Source organism: Drosophila willistoni, chromosome 3R, assembly GCF_018902025.1.
Source record: "Drosophila willistoni isolate 14030-0811.24 chromosome 3R, UCI_dwil_1.1, whole genome shotgun sequence".
NCBI classification, from domain to species: domain Eukaryota; kingdom Metazoa; phylum Arthropoda; class Insecta; order Diptera; family Drosophilidae; genus Drosophila; species Drosophila willistoni.
The window spans coordinates 10,578,955-10,595,460 of NC_061086.1; the positions used below are offsets into that span (position 1 = coordinate 10,578,955).

Consider the following 16,506-nt stretch of genomic DNA (forward strand, 5'->3'; position numbering starts at 1 on the left):
GGGATCTGCAAAGCAAAGCAAGGGTCCAACAAGGAAAAGAGAATTTCAAATGTTTCTAGTTATGTGGTTGAACGACTTTAAAGTTCCATTAACGTGATATATGAGGCCTGACCTAAGTCTACTTAAGTGCAGTTTGACCGAAGCAACTTTAAGACATGAAAATGTTACAGAGTTGGAGAGAAAATTTACAAAAATTATACCAAGAGTGCAAAAAGTGCAAGCCAACTAACTGGCAAATGAAAGGCAAAAAACTAAAATGACAAATTCAAATGCTTTAAGTTACAATTTTGCGAGTCAGCCAGGGCAATCAACAACAATTTGCATTATTGCAACTTAGCAACAAGCCACCAACAACCAACAACCAAACAAACCAAGCAACGCCGACGCAACAAAAAAGTTGCCACAAGCCCCAAAGCCAACCGCAACTAACCAACAAACAAACTACAAGAAGAACAACAGCACCAACAACAGGAAAAACCGTCAACCAACTATGCGACTCATTCCCAACGACATTGTATAAACAACAATTTTAGCGGATATTAAAAACAATGTTGCTGCTACTGCTGCTGCTGCTGCCGTTCGCCGTTGCCGGTGCTGCTGCTCAGGGAAAATGGGAAGTTGGCTGAAACAGCCTCTGACATTTGAGTTACATCAAATTTCAAGTTGTGTTTTGTCATTTTCCCATTCAACTGTTCAGTTGCTGTTCTCACTGCTGAGTTTCCCTTTGTCGCTTTGTTCCATTTTTAACCATCGACACTTTGTTCGCCCTTAGTTGTTTTTTCTTTTTTTATTTTTGTGGGGGAGGGAGGGGGAGAATGGGGCGAGATGCTGGTTATTGTTTTGTAGCGCTCCATTGAACAAGGAACAGGATATCCGCCTGTCGCACTTAAACAAAGTCTGACAATGTCCCGATTGTCGTCAATTGCGGAAGTCACTTGCTGCCAATTCACAGACTCTTTTCGCGGACTTAATTAAGCCTTTGAAGCAGTTGCCAGGCATCTGTGCTTAATTTAAATTAATTAAATTTTCATTTACAAAACATTTTCACTAATGTGATGAAGGCTCAAGATAGGATTTTTACACCCACAAACAACATAATACTACAACTGTGAATAGCATTAAAGTTATAATGATTTTCAATCCATTCAAATGAAAGTATATAACTAAGAGTATTTAAGCGAATACCCAAGATAACTAAGTGAAAGAAAGCTGAGTTGATGTCAAGAATACAAAAGGAAACAGTTTGAATATATACGTAATAATAACTACTTTGTCAATCAATATTTTAGGATAGGATGCGAAATATTGAAAGTGGAAACAAAAATTTGTATATTTTATTGAGTCAAAGAATATCTTTGCGACAGGCAAAGCTGACTGTACTCATATTTATTGAGGATAATAGCTGATTGATTCTAATGATGATAGCATTAATTGGCAATTGGTAATTGTTTTGTCCTTTGGTAAATTTTAGAAGCCGCTGGGTTCTGGGCTGTCCTGGCTCTGGCTCTGGCCCTATGACTGTGCCTGTGTCATAAATTAAGTGGCAATTAGGTGTGAAGGGGACAAGAAAGCAACAACAAAATCAAATTCAAAGCTTGTTAATTAGACGCATCTAATTTAAATTTAGTTGCTAACCGAATTGAGTGAAATCAGTATACTCGACTGTGTGATTTGTCTTAATTTGTATTCGCCTCAATTGCAGGACAAAGGACAAAGCTCATGTAAAGGTGTTGTGCGACTAATTGGCACGTGTTATCGTTTGCTTGCCTAGGTGCCATGGCTAGTAACTTGTTTGTTTGTATGCGTAGCTAATCAAAAGCAAAGAGACGCATGTCTCTTCTCACCTGCCCTTGGCATATCGAGTTTCACTCTCTTTATTGCTATGTGCCAGACAATGACAACAACGCTTTAGTCAAACATGGCTCAAACATTTGTCTGTCATTAACTGCTAAACAATTTGTGCAACTAACTTACACATACACATACAAACGTATAGGTCGTAGACCATAAAAGTCATCATCCAATTGAACACCATCGGTTGATGCTGTCACACGCACGGCTCTAATGCGCTTTTGAGTATGTGTATATAAGTGGCGGGCATGGCTTAATCAACTTACGACTAAACAAAGGCACATATAAATTATTTAATTAATCCTTTGGGTTTATTGGCCCACACAGCCCGCACACATTCACCCATCGTTTGGCACGTCTGTTGCTCGAGTGTTTGTAACACACACAGAGGCGGCCGACTGTGCGTGCGGGCAATCAATGTCATAAACGCAGACACACACACATACATACATACATAGGTGTGAATTGGTTGGCTTGATTGTGATTTTCAATGAATTTCCTAGCCATAAAGGAAAATATGTGGCTCGAGGCTATAAAAAGATACAGAGAAAATACCTAATGCATAGAATGGCAAATAAAATAATTCAATATTAAGTTTAAGTGACATAGAAAAAGAGTAGTAAGGTTAGCCAAGCCCACATTCACATATAATGGAAGGTAGATATGTTTTAAGATTTAATTTCCGTAAATATTCATAGCTCAATTACCTTAAATTTACAGTAAAATTTGAAGCCAAAATCGTTTCTTAAGTTCTGTGCTATGTGAATATCTATGTGCATCTGCTACAATACATTTGAGCACAATCCAAGTTCATGCCGGCACGCACTAAATCTTTGCTTTCATGTTGGAGTTTTTGTTTGAATCAAAAACGAAAGAAAAACTAAACCCTTGCCTGGGCCAAGTTTTTCCTGAATTCACACACACACACACACACACGCACACAAACACAGCATGAATGGAGACCCAAAAACCTAAATAGTGGGGGTTATAAATCCCTGCCACATGCCTTTATGCAAAGTTTGGATTAAGTTTTTCCTTTGCCGCCTGGTTTTCCTGCTCAGAAAACAGAAAACGGAGACGATGGCGACTTGGACTAGAAAAAGCTCCCCTCTTTTAATGTTTTACCCCACTGCTGATCCCTTTCCTTCAGTTGCATGACTACCCAAAAATTTGTAAACAATCAGAAAATGTGTCAACTTAGTTTCTTTTCGTTTTTTTTTTTTTTATATATATTTTTTCGTCGGCAGAGGCTGGGCAACAAATTCGTAACAACAATGGCAACACAATCTGATGGCCAATGCCTTAAATAAATATATACACACAATAGTTTAAAATTTGTTCCTTGTGTGTTATTTCTTTTCGGTTCAAAGTGTTGGAAAATTCATTTAAGCCGCTTAGTGAAATTTTTGCCAACAATAATAGTATAATAATAGGAAAGGTTTTTAACTTTTAAATGCCAGAAGACAGCATTTAAAATAAATAAAGTAAGTGAATCGACTTGCCGAATTGGGTATACCATGCACCAAATTAAACTAAATTTATAATTTCGAAGACCAAATGTATGTACTAAAGTGCTTGGATTAAAGAGTCAATCATTGATTTTGAATACAATCACATCAAGTAAATATATAATGTTAGATCCAAAATGTTTTTAACCAAATTTTTTGTAAGCTTTATTTTATTATCGCTATTTGGCAACAATAATATTTCTGGGCAATGGAACAGTGCAAGCACCGACAATCGAGTAGACGGTAAGGCATACGACAACAACGACGTTGACAATGGAACGGATATGCTTTTAGTGAACCTGCTACCCTTGAAGTCCTTGTCGGACTACAGGACATTAGATCGTAGGCAAGGCAAGCGAAATGCCACCGTGGAAGATGAGTTTGAATTTCTCATCAGTGGTGGATATAGGCCAAAAACAAATACTCTGGTTCAATTCATTGTATCTTTGCGCACTTCACAAGGCGAGCATTTCTGCGCTGGTTCAATTATCTCCAAAAATGTAATACTAACAGCGGGCCACTGTCTGTCTATGTGAGTATTGAACATAATTGATCTTTTACACATTTGTTCCTAAAAGCGTGAGTTTCTTTTTTTCAGGCCAACACAGAAAATATTTACACCCCAAGAATTAATAGTTGTGGCTGGAACTTCACGTCGTCTTTTGAAATCTGCAAATACTCAAACATTGTCTGTGCAGAAGGTTATACCGCATCCAAAATTCGATTTAACTACACTTGAAAATGATATTGGTATTTTGAAGCTAAAGGATGACATAATAGTTAATGAGGGATTTGTAAACATTATATCGATGGCAGATTCTGAACGAAATATTGGCACAAAATGTAATATTATTGGATGGGGTAAAATTACAGCGGTAAGTGTCGAATCGAAGGCCTAAATTCATATTAATTTTTAATTCCGGCAGCATGGTCCTATGCCCGATGAAGTTCTTACTGCCGATATGACTATTAGAGATGAATCGGAATGCACTTATGAAGGAGGTCCTATCCCGAAAACTGATATTTGCGCCGAAAATGAAAATGATTTTGAGATTAGTGCCTGCAGTGGTGACTCTGGTGGACCACTGTTTTGTAATAACAAACTTGTAGGCATTGCCTCAGCTGTAACGAGCTGCGGTCAAACCAAAACGCCTACCGTGTTCACAGATGTGTATAAGTATCGCAAATGGATTGCAGAGAATGCGGCGGCTTCGTTCCGCCGATCCAGTTCGATGGTAACCATCGATAAGCTAATGCTGTTGCTTTTAGCAATTATTAAGCTAGCAATAACACTTTAAAAATGAGGTAAAAGGATAAAAATGTGTTTGAATTGGGTGCCGAAAGCGAGCTTGGTATAAAATTTGGTATAACATAAATAACATATATGTATGTTGCATGTTTTTAGTCCGATTTTATTCAAATTTGTTAGGTTTGAAAAAATTAGTAAGACTAATAAATTGCGAGAGGCAGGCAACCGGTATTCTCTAAATTATGGAGACGGAAGTAGATCTTATAGGGAAGTAGATCTAATAAAAACTTCGCTATCGCTAAATCGTTTATTGAAAACTATCCAGCCACTATCTTCTATTATATCCATTGCAGAGGGCAGAAAATGCTTTGAGTCCACGAAATTAAATGGCACGACATTCCCGAATAAAGTCCTTTGCAGCAGCTTGGTGGTGTTTAGGTGTTTATCAGTTTGGTTCAGTTGCAGAGATTTGCTTTCATTTTTATCAGTCCACCTCTGTCGCGTATTTTTCAATTGTTTCTTAATAATTTTATTTCATCGATATTCTTCCTTTCTTTAGACCAATAATGTACCAATTGTTGTTTTGTCCAATCAAGTTCGTTAATAGCTTCATCTCGACTTAACAGGGAAGATGTTGAGGCTACAATCTGGCACACAAAAAGGAAAATCAGAACCCCAAATAGGAGAAAAGTTCTGAATACAAATTCGTGTTTAATTTTCTTCCAGCCTATAGGAGAACAATTGGAGAACATACAATCATTTGTTTCTTATGTGGTATAGATAAAAAAAAACCAGAGTCGCCTCTTACTTCTATTTACAGAAAGGAGCATGCTGATGAGGAATTTATATATATTTCAGAGATCAAAGTTGCTTTTGTCTTTACGTTTCACAAATTAATATACCTCATCGGCAAGGGTATAACAATACATTTTTCAATTGAATTCGAAGAATTGAGTAGAATAGATGGCAAATTGTAGTTAACAGAGCGTAAAGTAAATTGCAATCTCAAAGTAAATTTAAACAAAACAAACTGAATGCACAGCTGCACATGGACATTGTACAATTTGATATGAAACTACATCCAAATACATATATATATAGCTACATACATAGACAGAAGGGTGAAAATAAATTGGATTTCTTTGACGTTTCGATTTGATCTTGGCCAATGTTTGTAGTTTTTATTTAAAGTTATTTAAGAGAAAAGCCCTAGTCAATGCATTGGTTATTGTCCTTTGTCTCAACTGGTTGATGGCAATAACCGTGATGATGATGATGATGATGTTAAGCACTGAAAACAATTAGTAAAACGATATGCCATACACACGCCATGCCTAATGTCATCGATGTCTATCTAATTTCATAGTCATTTCAATAAAATCGATTTACCAACACTTTTGAAGCAACAAATAGCACAAAAACGTATAAATAAATAAAGTCAAACAACAACAACAACAACAACAACAACAACAACAACAAGAACAACCATTCACACAATAACAGGGAAAATAACAAAAGCGAAAATAATTTCATTCCACACAAATCATATCACTTTTCGAATCTGCATTTATATTCCCACAACAAAAACGCGGTTATACACAAATTTGGTGCGATATGTGTTAGAGAAAGTGAGAGATAGCAGAGAAATGGAGATTGAGAGGAACAGGAGAAGAGCAACTTGCAGAAGTCCCTTCCAGTTTATGGTGTATAATATATCACGAATTGGAAATACATATTATTGACTATTGATTCTTTTTAATGATTAAAGTACTACTTCGATTCTTCACCAATTTGGAAAACTTAAAGAAAAGTCTTTCCATTTCCATTGAGTATTTTTCAATTTAAACTATTCGTTTGTTCTTTAGTTATTTACTATTAGTTTCACTTTCATTGCATGTACATATGTATATGTAGATATTGCTTTTATTGCTCCCAGTTCATGTTCATGTATTGTTTTGTATACGAAAATCGTTGGGTAAATAATCGAACAAGAATACACCGAGTTGAGATTTTGTGAGAACAAGTTTTTCATAAATGAACGCCATGTATGCACACATAAACATACATATGTATGTATGTATATATGAATCAGTTATCCTGGCATGAATGAGCGTTCACCCAAACTGAACAACTGAAACATGCTTGCTGATGCTGTGCACGCTATAAATAATGCGGCAAATGTGTAAACTTACCCCACTCGGAGTCGGTGAGTGTGTGAGTGTTTGGAGTGTCGGAGTGTTAGAGGACCAAAGGACATGAGAGTGGGCCAGTGGCTCGTTTTGAATATGTTTGTCATTGTTAGAGACAGCAGTATCAGTGGCATCGACATGGACTATCGCACGTGTGGTTTGGTATATGGTGTATTGTGGCCCATCTGAGCATACAGAAGTTCACAGAGAAACAGCCAGTACCAAAATTTCCCAAGTGACTGACATACATAGACCGACAAAACAAGTTCAACATTTTGTGTCAAAATGGCTGCTGCCAAACACATACATAGATACATTCAATTGCGGCAACCGCAATACAGATACTCAATAGAGCTTTGGGAGTTGGGTTACTCCTTTGCATATATTGGGAAACAATAAATTTTACAGTAATGTCTAGCTATGTATATACACCCACACACATCAGCATGTATATACAATTATGTGTGTGTGTGTGTCGGAGGAGATGACCTTCCCCATAGCCAGCCAGGGACTCAAAAGACAAAGGATCTCAAATTGCTAGACTGTGACAGCTGCAAGGCATGGAATAACCTAAATGGGTTAAATGGATATGTTTTTGGCTGCTGCTACCATTGCCGCTTAATGCGATTTAGTTGGCTTCTTTCCCAGGATTTTATTTTTGGATCGATCGAACAATTTCTTAAAGCAAAATTGACAAATTTAATTAAAGTCGTTTCATGTTGACCATTCAAACCTTTTGATTTATAGCGGAAAAAGGGCAAAAAAGATATAAAAAAACACAACTTTCCCAACATCGACAGGCACAAAGTCACGAAAATTGGTGAGAATTCATTCAAATTGTCTACTTTTTTCAAAACAATTTACAATTATAATTATAATCAATTCAACATTTCGCAATTTCTCGTTCTGTTCTTTTGACGCTTTTTTTTCGCCCTTTGCATTGCAAATTGTTTCCTTTATCAGGCAAAAAGAAGTAATGCAAAAGTATTTTAATGCCAGCGCGAATAAGCGTGAAAGAAAAAATCAGCAATTTTTTTTCGTTTTTTTTTATCAAATAACACAAGAAGAAGCATTAGTGACGCTGCAGCAAAAAGTTGCTCTTCGACTAGCTTTTTGGCCTTTCTCTGAAGCTAGCAATTTGAGAAGCCGGTGAGAACTTTGGCCAAACAATTTTAATAAACATTCCAGGAAAAAAAAACAAAAAAAAAACTGAAGAGAAATTTAATTATATGCATGGGTATTCATGATTATCTGGGAAATAGAGACACATCCACAGGAGGCTCAAAATAAACATGGCCCAGATGCAAAGTCAAAGATAAGCAGGCAAACCAAACAGAATTTGGGAGTTGGGGATGGGGAGGAGGAGAAGGAGATGGAAAGAACCTTAACCCGGCAAAAGCTAAGCTGAAATTTAATATTGGAAGGCAATGAGCCAAAGCGCAATAAAAGCCAAAACCCCAATGGGATTGTATGGTTTGATATTCTAGAGTAAGTGAAGTGAACGAGTGGCACTCTGAATGGTTGTGAGTATAGGAGAACTGAAGAAGAAGAAAACGAAGAAGAAGCAGTAGAAACATAGCATACAAAGGACCATCATGTGCCGCTCCTCATGTGCCGCATGGTAATGAGGGCGGCCCTTCATCTTGTTCCACTTACTCTTTGCCCTATCGCCATGGCCATGTTGCTGTCATGGCTTTGTTGCTGCCAATAAAGTAAAGTCGACGAAAGTATGTAGTGTTATAGAAGCCGATCGACTACTGAGGGTAAACGTTCAGAGCTTTTGTTACATAATAGGTGAAGTTTTATTGTCGAAACCTATTAAACTTTTCCCATCAAAAGCGCACGATGTGCCACATCGAAAAACTAGGTGTTTGTCAGTATGTGTGTGTGTCTGTGTGGGTGTGTGTGAGTGTATTATTGTGTGTGCAGAGCCTTAAAGTTGGCTCTATTGGCAATAGAATGGATGGTAAAGTGTGGTCATTGCAAATTGACCCAAGGGACGCATAATCATTATGATCGACATTTAAAATTTAATAAAACTATCAAGTTAGTGGCAAGTCAATTCATTAATAATTTTACCTCTAGGATATGCAAAAGTTAATTGAGAAAATTTCTGAAAATCAATTTAGACACCATTCATCAAGCTTAAATTATATTATTTTTATGCTGACATATTCAGAAATATTAGCTAAATTCAGCTTAGTATAAATTATCAATCTTGTAACCAAACTTCTCGTAAGGTTAATCAATAATAATTATTATAATTGGCAAACCATTTTTAGCTTTCATCTTTTCGATATTCGAAAAGTATTCATGGCATGACAATGATAGCATTTTCATCCATCCCTGATACTAAAAACAATTGACTTTTGTGTAGGGCAACCACAAAAGTTTCCCCATCCTTTCGATTGTCCGCGTGCCACTTAATCTTCGATTTGTTTTTCATGCAGCCAGGGCACGCATTGCGCATAAAAATTGTTTCAATGTAGGAAAAACTTCCAGTTCTAATACTGTCTACGTGAACGAGGATATGCCAATATGTGTGTGGGTGGGCAATGTCTACATTTCCATCGCGTTGGTTAAGCTTTCAGTTTTTTTTTTTGGTATTTTTTTTTTTCATTTCGTAGAAGTACGGCATATGAAATTGAAAAAGTTTACGAGCAAATTCTTTTTCTGTGGAGTTTTCAGTAGACCACAATGTACGAGAATATATATGTGTGTGTGTGTGTGTGGTGTGTATGTGCGATAATTCGAATTTGGATTGAAGTAGTGCTAATGAATTGGCTTGTTTGCACTTGTGGTTGAGCCACCAAATTGCCCACCCATCACACAGGACAAAACTTTCAAGCTGTCAAATGTTGGACCGAGCATTTGAAATGCAATTAATCAGTCTTTTGCCGTAGATTGCAAGTAAAAGTTTCGCAAACCAAGCGATAACTGAGACTACCGCATGGAAAACCAAACCCAACCACAAATGCACACACATAAACACACTCACACACAACGTTCCAAAATCCAAACATACATATGTATATACAATTCTTACTCATGTTTGACACTTTAACTAGCATGAAAAAAAAACCAAAAAAATGGGCGGGGTCGAGATGGCAGTAGAAATAATGTTGATGCAACAACATGAAGCTTTGACACTTGCCAGAGCAAAGGCTACCCAACCAAGTCAACTCAAGTCATCTCACCCCTTCGTAAAAGAGTCTGAAGGGAGATTTGAATGGGTAGCATGCCTGTGTGGCTGTGTGTGTGTGAGTTACATGCACTTAAAGTTGATTTGTGCATCGACCGTAGGACGAGTAGAAGCCATTCCATGCCCAAGACATACAGAGTTCTAAATCCAGTTAAGTTTCATTTGCAATTTTCATTTCCAGCTGTAACAGAAGAGTGCCCATCACCCAAAGATACATAAACTAGCACACAGATGCATTCGTATGGCATATACATACACACCCACACATACACACACACACGTAAATGTCTAGTAAAAAAAAATTGAATTCAAATGTCTATGCTGCATTTGGTCGCATCGAAGTGTATATACTCTTGAAATTGAAACTAATTTATCTGAAGATTTAGGTAATACCAACGAAAAATTTTAACCTACAATGACCAAAATAAAGCTTGGCAAATTCGACGTCCATTGAAGACACATTCAAACGGAATAGTAGGAGTATAGAAACAGATATAGTAAGTTTAAAAAAACTCAGACTACGAGTATGCAGAAATCAATGGAAAATTTAAAAGAAATTTTTATTTAATTTACTAACTTCAAAACGAAATTAATTTACCCCTTTTAACAAGTGTATTAAAATGATTTTCATTTTGAACTACATATATGCAAAAATGGCTATAAACTTTTAAAATGCAAATTATTTTCATATATGTTAATAAACTTTTTAGTTTAAACTTTAAATAAACTGTTTGTTGAAATTGTTACATTTAAAATTTAAAATGTGAGCTTACTTAGATACTTGAAATCAACTAAATATGAATGTTCTTCTTAAGGTTAATTTCTATTACCTATCTCCATAGAGATGATTCAGATGCTTACCTATATATCAATATAATCTGTTATATTAAACCTCACCGAAAACATCGCTCGTCTTCTGTCACCTATATCAGACTTAGCCTTAGCCCAATGCAATTTAAATTAATAAATAAATATAATTTAGCAACTAATGAAAGAGCAGACACAAACCACAAGAGAGAAATTGGAAACGATTTGCAAAACTTGGCAATTTAATTTGTATAAGAGGGGGTGGCCAAGAGGTTGAAATTAAATTTATACAATATGCTGTTTAAATTGTTTTTAATTGGCTGCTGTTGCCGTCAGTCAACGACGAGCAAACAACTAACAAGTAACCACCACCACCACCACCAAGACCACTGGCAAACACCCACCCACCACAAAATCGGCTTTCGCTTGGTCTGTGCAAAATGAAATCAGAAATTTTGAGAAACATCTTGGTAATTTTCGTTCAGTCTCCTTGAATCGAAGTAGACGTAGACGATGGAAAACAAAATCTTTGAGGTCATAGTTTGTAATTACTCGATATTTTTGCCTATGGGCATCTCTCATCTTTATGCTACATTACACAATTCGAAGGGAAGGAACCAAGGACTAAGGACCTATATCAAAATCGTTAGGCAGACTTTGAATAATGAGTTGGGGTAATTATGGCAACCGCAAGAATCAATTGGTAAAACACCAACCAACCAACCGTCGTGTAATTATTATAAGTTCTAATGTTTAATTAATTGATGCAGTTATTGACAGATGAAGGTGACCATTACCGCAACAAACACGTAGGCCAAGGTGTTTCACGGTAATTCAATTAATTGAAATTTGATTGAACACAGAAAACCGAACCTGTCAACTTCTTTGAGTACATTCCATCGCCGTTATTTCTGTCTGCGACAGTGTCTTTGAATGTTAATTTGATAGCTAACTGATTACGCCAATATGTATTAAATTTTTTCGAATTTACAGATATCTTTATAACATTTCATAGGTTGCCATTGTTAATATTATCCTCATAGATTATTACAGCATTATAAATCATGAGACGCTAAAAAAAACACACACAGATTTAGTAGGGGATAATGGCAAGCAATAAAAATTGAATTGTCTACGACAAGAAAACCAAAACAGGAACAGCAAGGACTACAAGAGCCAGCCAAGGAAATCAATTAAAATCATTTTTACATCCTTCGACTCATAAAGCGAGCTTGTCTTGCAGCACTTTCCACTTTAGCGTCAACATTTTTATAATTTATGGCGCCTATAATTGCAGCAATTTGTGCGAGCCAAAAGGATGACAGAGGAGGTAAGTACCTATATATATGTAGGTATATAAACACATACGGTATATATACGCATACATATGTATGTATTCTGTGCTAAGACTTTATGTACAAGAACCAGAGGCAACATATGTGTCCTCCATTTTGATGCATGGCCATGTTGGGCTTGTTTCAAAGCTCGTCCCTGGGTTCTGGTCGTTCTTTGTCGTCGCACTGCAGCACTGCAGTTCGTCTCCATTGCCTGTCTCCATTGCCATTCCCGTATCCTTGCCTACGCTTGATTGCTCTTTTAATTAACTTTTTTTTTTGGTGAATTGCATTTCTTGGTTGTTACACACAAAGCCGCCTTCTATTGGAATTACCAATTGTCGACACATTGTGACCATTTTTACCACAAACGCACACACACACACAAGAAGCATATGTTTGGTATAAATAATTGAATTTGGGTGAAATGATTCCTGCACAATTTAAGCCACATTCAAAATGCTAATTTACAAATATTATTATGATTGGAAAATTGAAAATCCATTTACGTGTGCACTCAATTTTCAGCTCATGTATAGCTTAAATCTAGCGGCAAAATATATTTGGAATAACAGAGAAAAGGGAAAAGAGAAACCCCATTCGAATCATGTGTGCAAATTAATGCGGGTTTCTTTCTGACATGCATAACAATGATGTTTTCTGAACACGAGATTTGATTCGCAGCCTATCTGGATTACAAACAGCTATAGGCATAAGATATTGAGCAGAGAATTTGCTGATTTCCTTGATTATGAAGCATATGCCAATGCTTAGCTCTTCCCCTCTTTATATACCTAATACTTAATACTCTTTCACATTTCAATGTTGTTTTTATTTTATATATTTCAATTTTGTCTATTCTTATTGAACATCAAAAGCATGAACCCTGCTTGAATAATCGTAAATTCCTTCTTAAAATTTATTAGATAGCTTATAAAACAATCCGCCATGTGGTACAGGCCTTTATTAGTATTAACGATTTGCAACACTTAAACGCTTTGGCTTGTAGATCATACAAATTATCCTAACTTGTTTCCAAATTATATAGGTAGTAAAATAATTGGACTTTTATCAATTCAAATCAAATCAGTTAAGTTGTTCATCTGGAAAATTGGTTTGGGCTCGGGCTATATTTACATTGTCATGCGTTCCAAATAGTCATCAGTTTAAAACGAAACATTGAACAATGTTTTACTTATTGAATCATCACTGGATATTTTGGACGGTTATGTTGTTAGTCTTTTTCAAAAAGGTTCGTTCCTGTTGTTGCTTTTTTTTTAATTATTATATTGTTTATTAAATTCTTTTCAAGATCCAAACAAAGTTTGAATTTACGAATCTGAAATGTGAGTCTCAGGATAAACAATTCGCTGAATTTGAATATTGTTATTTAAAATCAGTTAATCGAACCTACAAGTACATGTCACTAAAAACTATTTTACATAAAGTGCCCGTCACTGAATTTTCGGTATGTTAATATACGGTAAAGCATGCTTAAGTACAATTTACTTAATTTGTATATCATTTATTTATAGATTAGAGCTCAATTTTTTAAGCGTTCTAATGGTTATGTTCCACTAATGTCGAAAATCACATTGGATGGTTGTAACTTAATATCGAATAATTCTCACGACCCTGTTGCCACATTTTTTTATGGATTCTTGAATGCATATACTACTCTGAATCATTCATGTCCTGTGACTGTAGGTATATAGAAATTATTGATAATTATAACACAAATTTTTCTTTTGTTTGCTAGAATAACATTATACTGGAAAAACTACCAATTGAAAGTGTGGATTACCGTCTGACAAAACTGATCCCATTCCCAAGAGGATCCTATCTCTTAAACACCACCTGGTTGGCTTATGGTATTCGTCGTGCTGTGGTTCAAATATTTGGAACACTTTCTTGAATATACCCAAATCTGCATAATTGAAAATGTATTCAAAGTATTCATATTGTACTTAAATAAAGGTAAAGAGTACATTGATCCTTCTTGGTCAAATTGATGGAGAAAATGGAATGAAAGCCACCCATTTTCTTGCATGTTCAGCACTCAACCACTTGGATATTTTTCAATTAACAAGATTTATATTTCCCAGTCCAAATCGTATTAAACAAAAAATAAGTGGCCCTAACAAGGATAGATAACAAAGAGAAAAAATGGAAACTCCTGGGACTACAAAACGTTAAAATGAAAACTAAATATTTACCCTGACCTTTTGTTTAATGCAACAAAACAGTAGAGAATTGGCGAAAAGGTCCTCCGCATATATATTTTTTTTCAAGCACATAAAACAAAAGGAACACCAGAACAAAAACAAAAAAATACGACGTTTATCTATGAGCGTTGAGCGCCTAAATAAGTAAGTCAATAAATCAATTTATCAAAATAACAAAAAAAGGAAAAGAACAACACAAAAACAACAAAAAAAAAAGGGAGGAAAAGGAAAAGAAATGCTGCTGCCTTTTAATATTGGAAGTTTTCAACGTTTTTTGTTGGTCCGTTTCGCAAATCCCAAGCAAACATTGAGACAGAGGAAAAGGAAGTCAAGAGGTTAAAGTGGGGTTTGGGCCAAGAAAGATACATAAACAATGATAACTGTAAAGTTTATCAATTTGTAAAATGACAGCCACAGACATGGGATATATGTATATATGTATGTATGTATGTATTATGGTTTGCCACAACAGCCTATGCATACGATATTACAAGATTATCTACGATATTCGCATGGTTGTGGTCAATGATAAGATGTAAGCTTTCTATGTCAAGTTTTTTGAGAAAGGGAGACTTTAATATTAAATGAATTTCCACAAAAAAACAATACCAAATCAAAACTATTGAATAGAGGTTTATCGACATGAAAACATTCAATATCTATGTCTAGCTATTGGTAGCTAAATAAATCAATGTCTATTGCCAATCAAAACAAATGAAAACTGTGGTTTAGGTCAAAGCTAAAAGCTTTAACTCAGCCCTAGTCGCATAAATTTATCAGATTTGAGAAAGTTAGTTGTTAATGCCAAAAATACACACCTCTTATTGCCCCTCTGCTCTCTCCTTCTGTGTCCTCTAGGCCAATCAATCGGAACCGATTTTCAATAAATAATAATCAAAAATTTGCCTAGGCACATAACTCATATATTATTTTACAAAATCGCAATTTTTATTCATCTCATTGGGTATACAAATATCGTACATCAACAACAATATAATTATCGTTTGCATTATTTATCAATCTGTGTCTGTGTGTATGTGGGGGGGCCAATATAATTTTCTATACTCAGCACCTTTTACAAAAATTTACATCTAATCAAGATTTTTTTTTTTGTTTTTCATTTTAACTAATTTTCATTTTTCAGGACATCATCAGGCTGTAAAGGAGCCCCAATAATTACATATTTATTATGTGTACACATATCTGTATGGATGTATTTGTGTGTTGTTGTAGGTGTTGACTGAACTGAGGTTGGCTTTTTGTGTTTTTCATAAATTACAAATAATAAAAAAACTTAAATCTTAGTTAACATATGGGAATAGGTTAGTATGCTCTTGCAGTTGCGAGAGTAAACTCTTTCTTCGTTTTCTATTGTTTGTCTTTTCATTATCCGATTCAGCTAATGCCAACTCCATTCAACATCGTTTGGTTTTATGTATTTACTGCAAGAGTATAACAAATTCGGCATACCGAATTTACTTTCCAGGCGTATTTTTAATCGATTTTGTAAAGATTTTTGGATATATATTTTTTGTTTTTGTTTGTTTTGTTTTATGTTCTTAAACATTATTATTGCATTTCAGGCATAAAAATAAAAAATTATTTAAAATTAAGACTGGGGTATAGCTTTGTTACCAAATAATCTGTTCTTTGCTTAAACTTATATAGAACGAAACTTGATTGAATATTTTATGGCATTTCATGCGCGAATGGTTCAAAAAACAAAAAATACAAAACAAATTAGCAAACAATTCCGAATTCTATATTAAATATGTTAATAAGTGTATGTGTGCGAATTTCTGTCAGCTGGAAATGAAGTGCTCGGTGTGTGGGTGAGAATAGAAAGCTACATTTGAACCATTTAGGCATGAAATGCCTCAAACAAGTGTTTTTAATATATTTTATGCTTTTGCTTTTTTTTTTGTTTTGTTTTAATTTATAAATATCGTTTTGAATTTGTATTTTGTTGCATTGACTAATAAACATTTGTGGTTACTTTTATATATGTTTTCTTGTTTTCTTGCACATATTCAACATTAACCGAAAAGGAAAATATATATTCTATATCCAAAAAAAAAAGGCATCAACAAAAATTGAGTACATGTTTAAACACCGCTTTTATGTCTTTAGTTGTTTTGTGT

At 35.2% G+C, this 16,506-nt stretch overlaps 1 protein-coding gene and 1 long non-coding RNA gene across 5 annotated transcripts; both read left to right on the plus strand.

Moving 5' to 3' along the window:
- The first annotated feature begins 3,442 nt into the window (after positions 1-3,442).
- Positions 3,443-4,673, plus strand: LOC111519457 (trypsin-1-like). Its single transcript, XM_023180477.2, has 3 exons — positions 3,443-3,891; positions 3,958-4,234; positions 4,286-4,673. The coding sequence occupies exons 1-3, from the start codon at positions 3,497-3,499 to the stop codon at positions 4,655-4,657; spliced, it is 1,044 nt and encodes a 347-aa protein (XP_023036245.2). The 5' UTR covers positions 3,443-3,496; the 3' UTR covers positions 4,658-4,673.
- Positions 4,674-11,301: 6,628 nt separating this feature from the next.
- On the plus strand, positions 11,302-15,615 carry LOC124460447. 4 transcript variants are annotated; one of them, XR_006954345.1, is made up of 8 exons: positions 11,302-11,509; positions 11,577-11,774; positions 11,850-12,136; positions 13,189-13,392; positions 13,453-13,608; positions 13,676-13,843; positions 13,900-14,509; positions 15,510-15,615. It is a non-coding gene; the product is annotated as an uncharacterized LOC124460447 (long non-coding RNA). The 4 variants fall into 4 exon arrangements; XR_006954347.1 differs by having other exon boundaries at positions 11,577-11,635; XR_006954344.1 differs by having other exon boundaries at positions 11,577-12,136.
- The last annotated feature ends 891 nt before the right edge of the window (positions 15,616-16,506 follow it).

What these genes read in the sequence shown, in the direction of transcription:
- LOC111519457 (XM_023180477.2), top strand. Translation starts at nt 3,497, where the DNA reads ATGTTTTTAACCAAATTTTTTGTAAGCTTTATTTTATTATCGCTATTT. An exon ending in GCGGGCCACTGTCTGTCTAT is followed by an intron (nt 3,892 to 3,957) that starts GTGAGTATTGAA and finishes TCTTTTTTTCAG; the next exon opens with GCCAACACAGAAAATATTTA. An exon ending in GATGGGGTAAAATTACAGCG is followed by an intron (nt 4,235 to 4,285) that starts GTAAGTGTCGAA and finishes TAATTCCGGCAG; the next exon opens with CATGGTCCTATGCCCGATGA.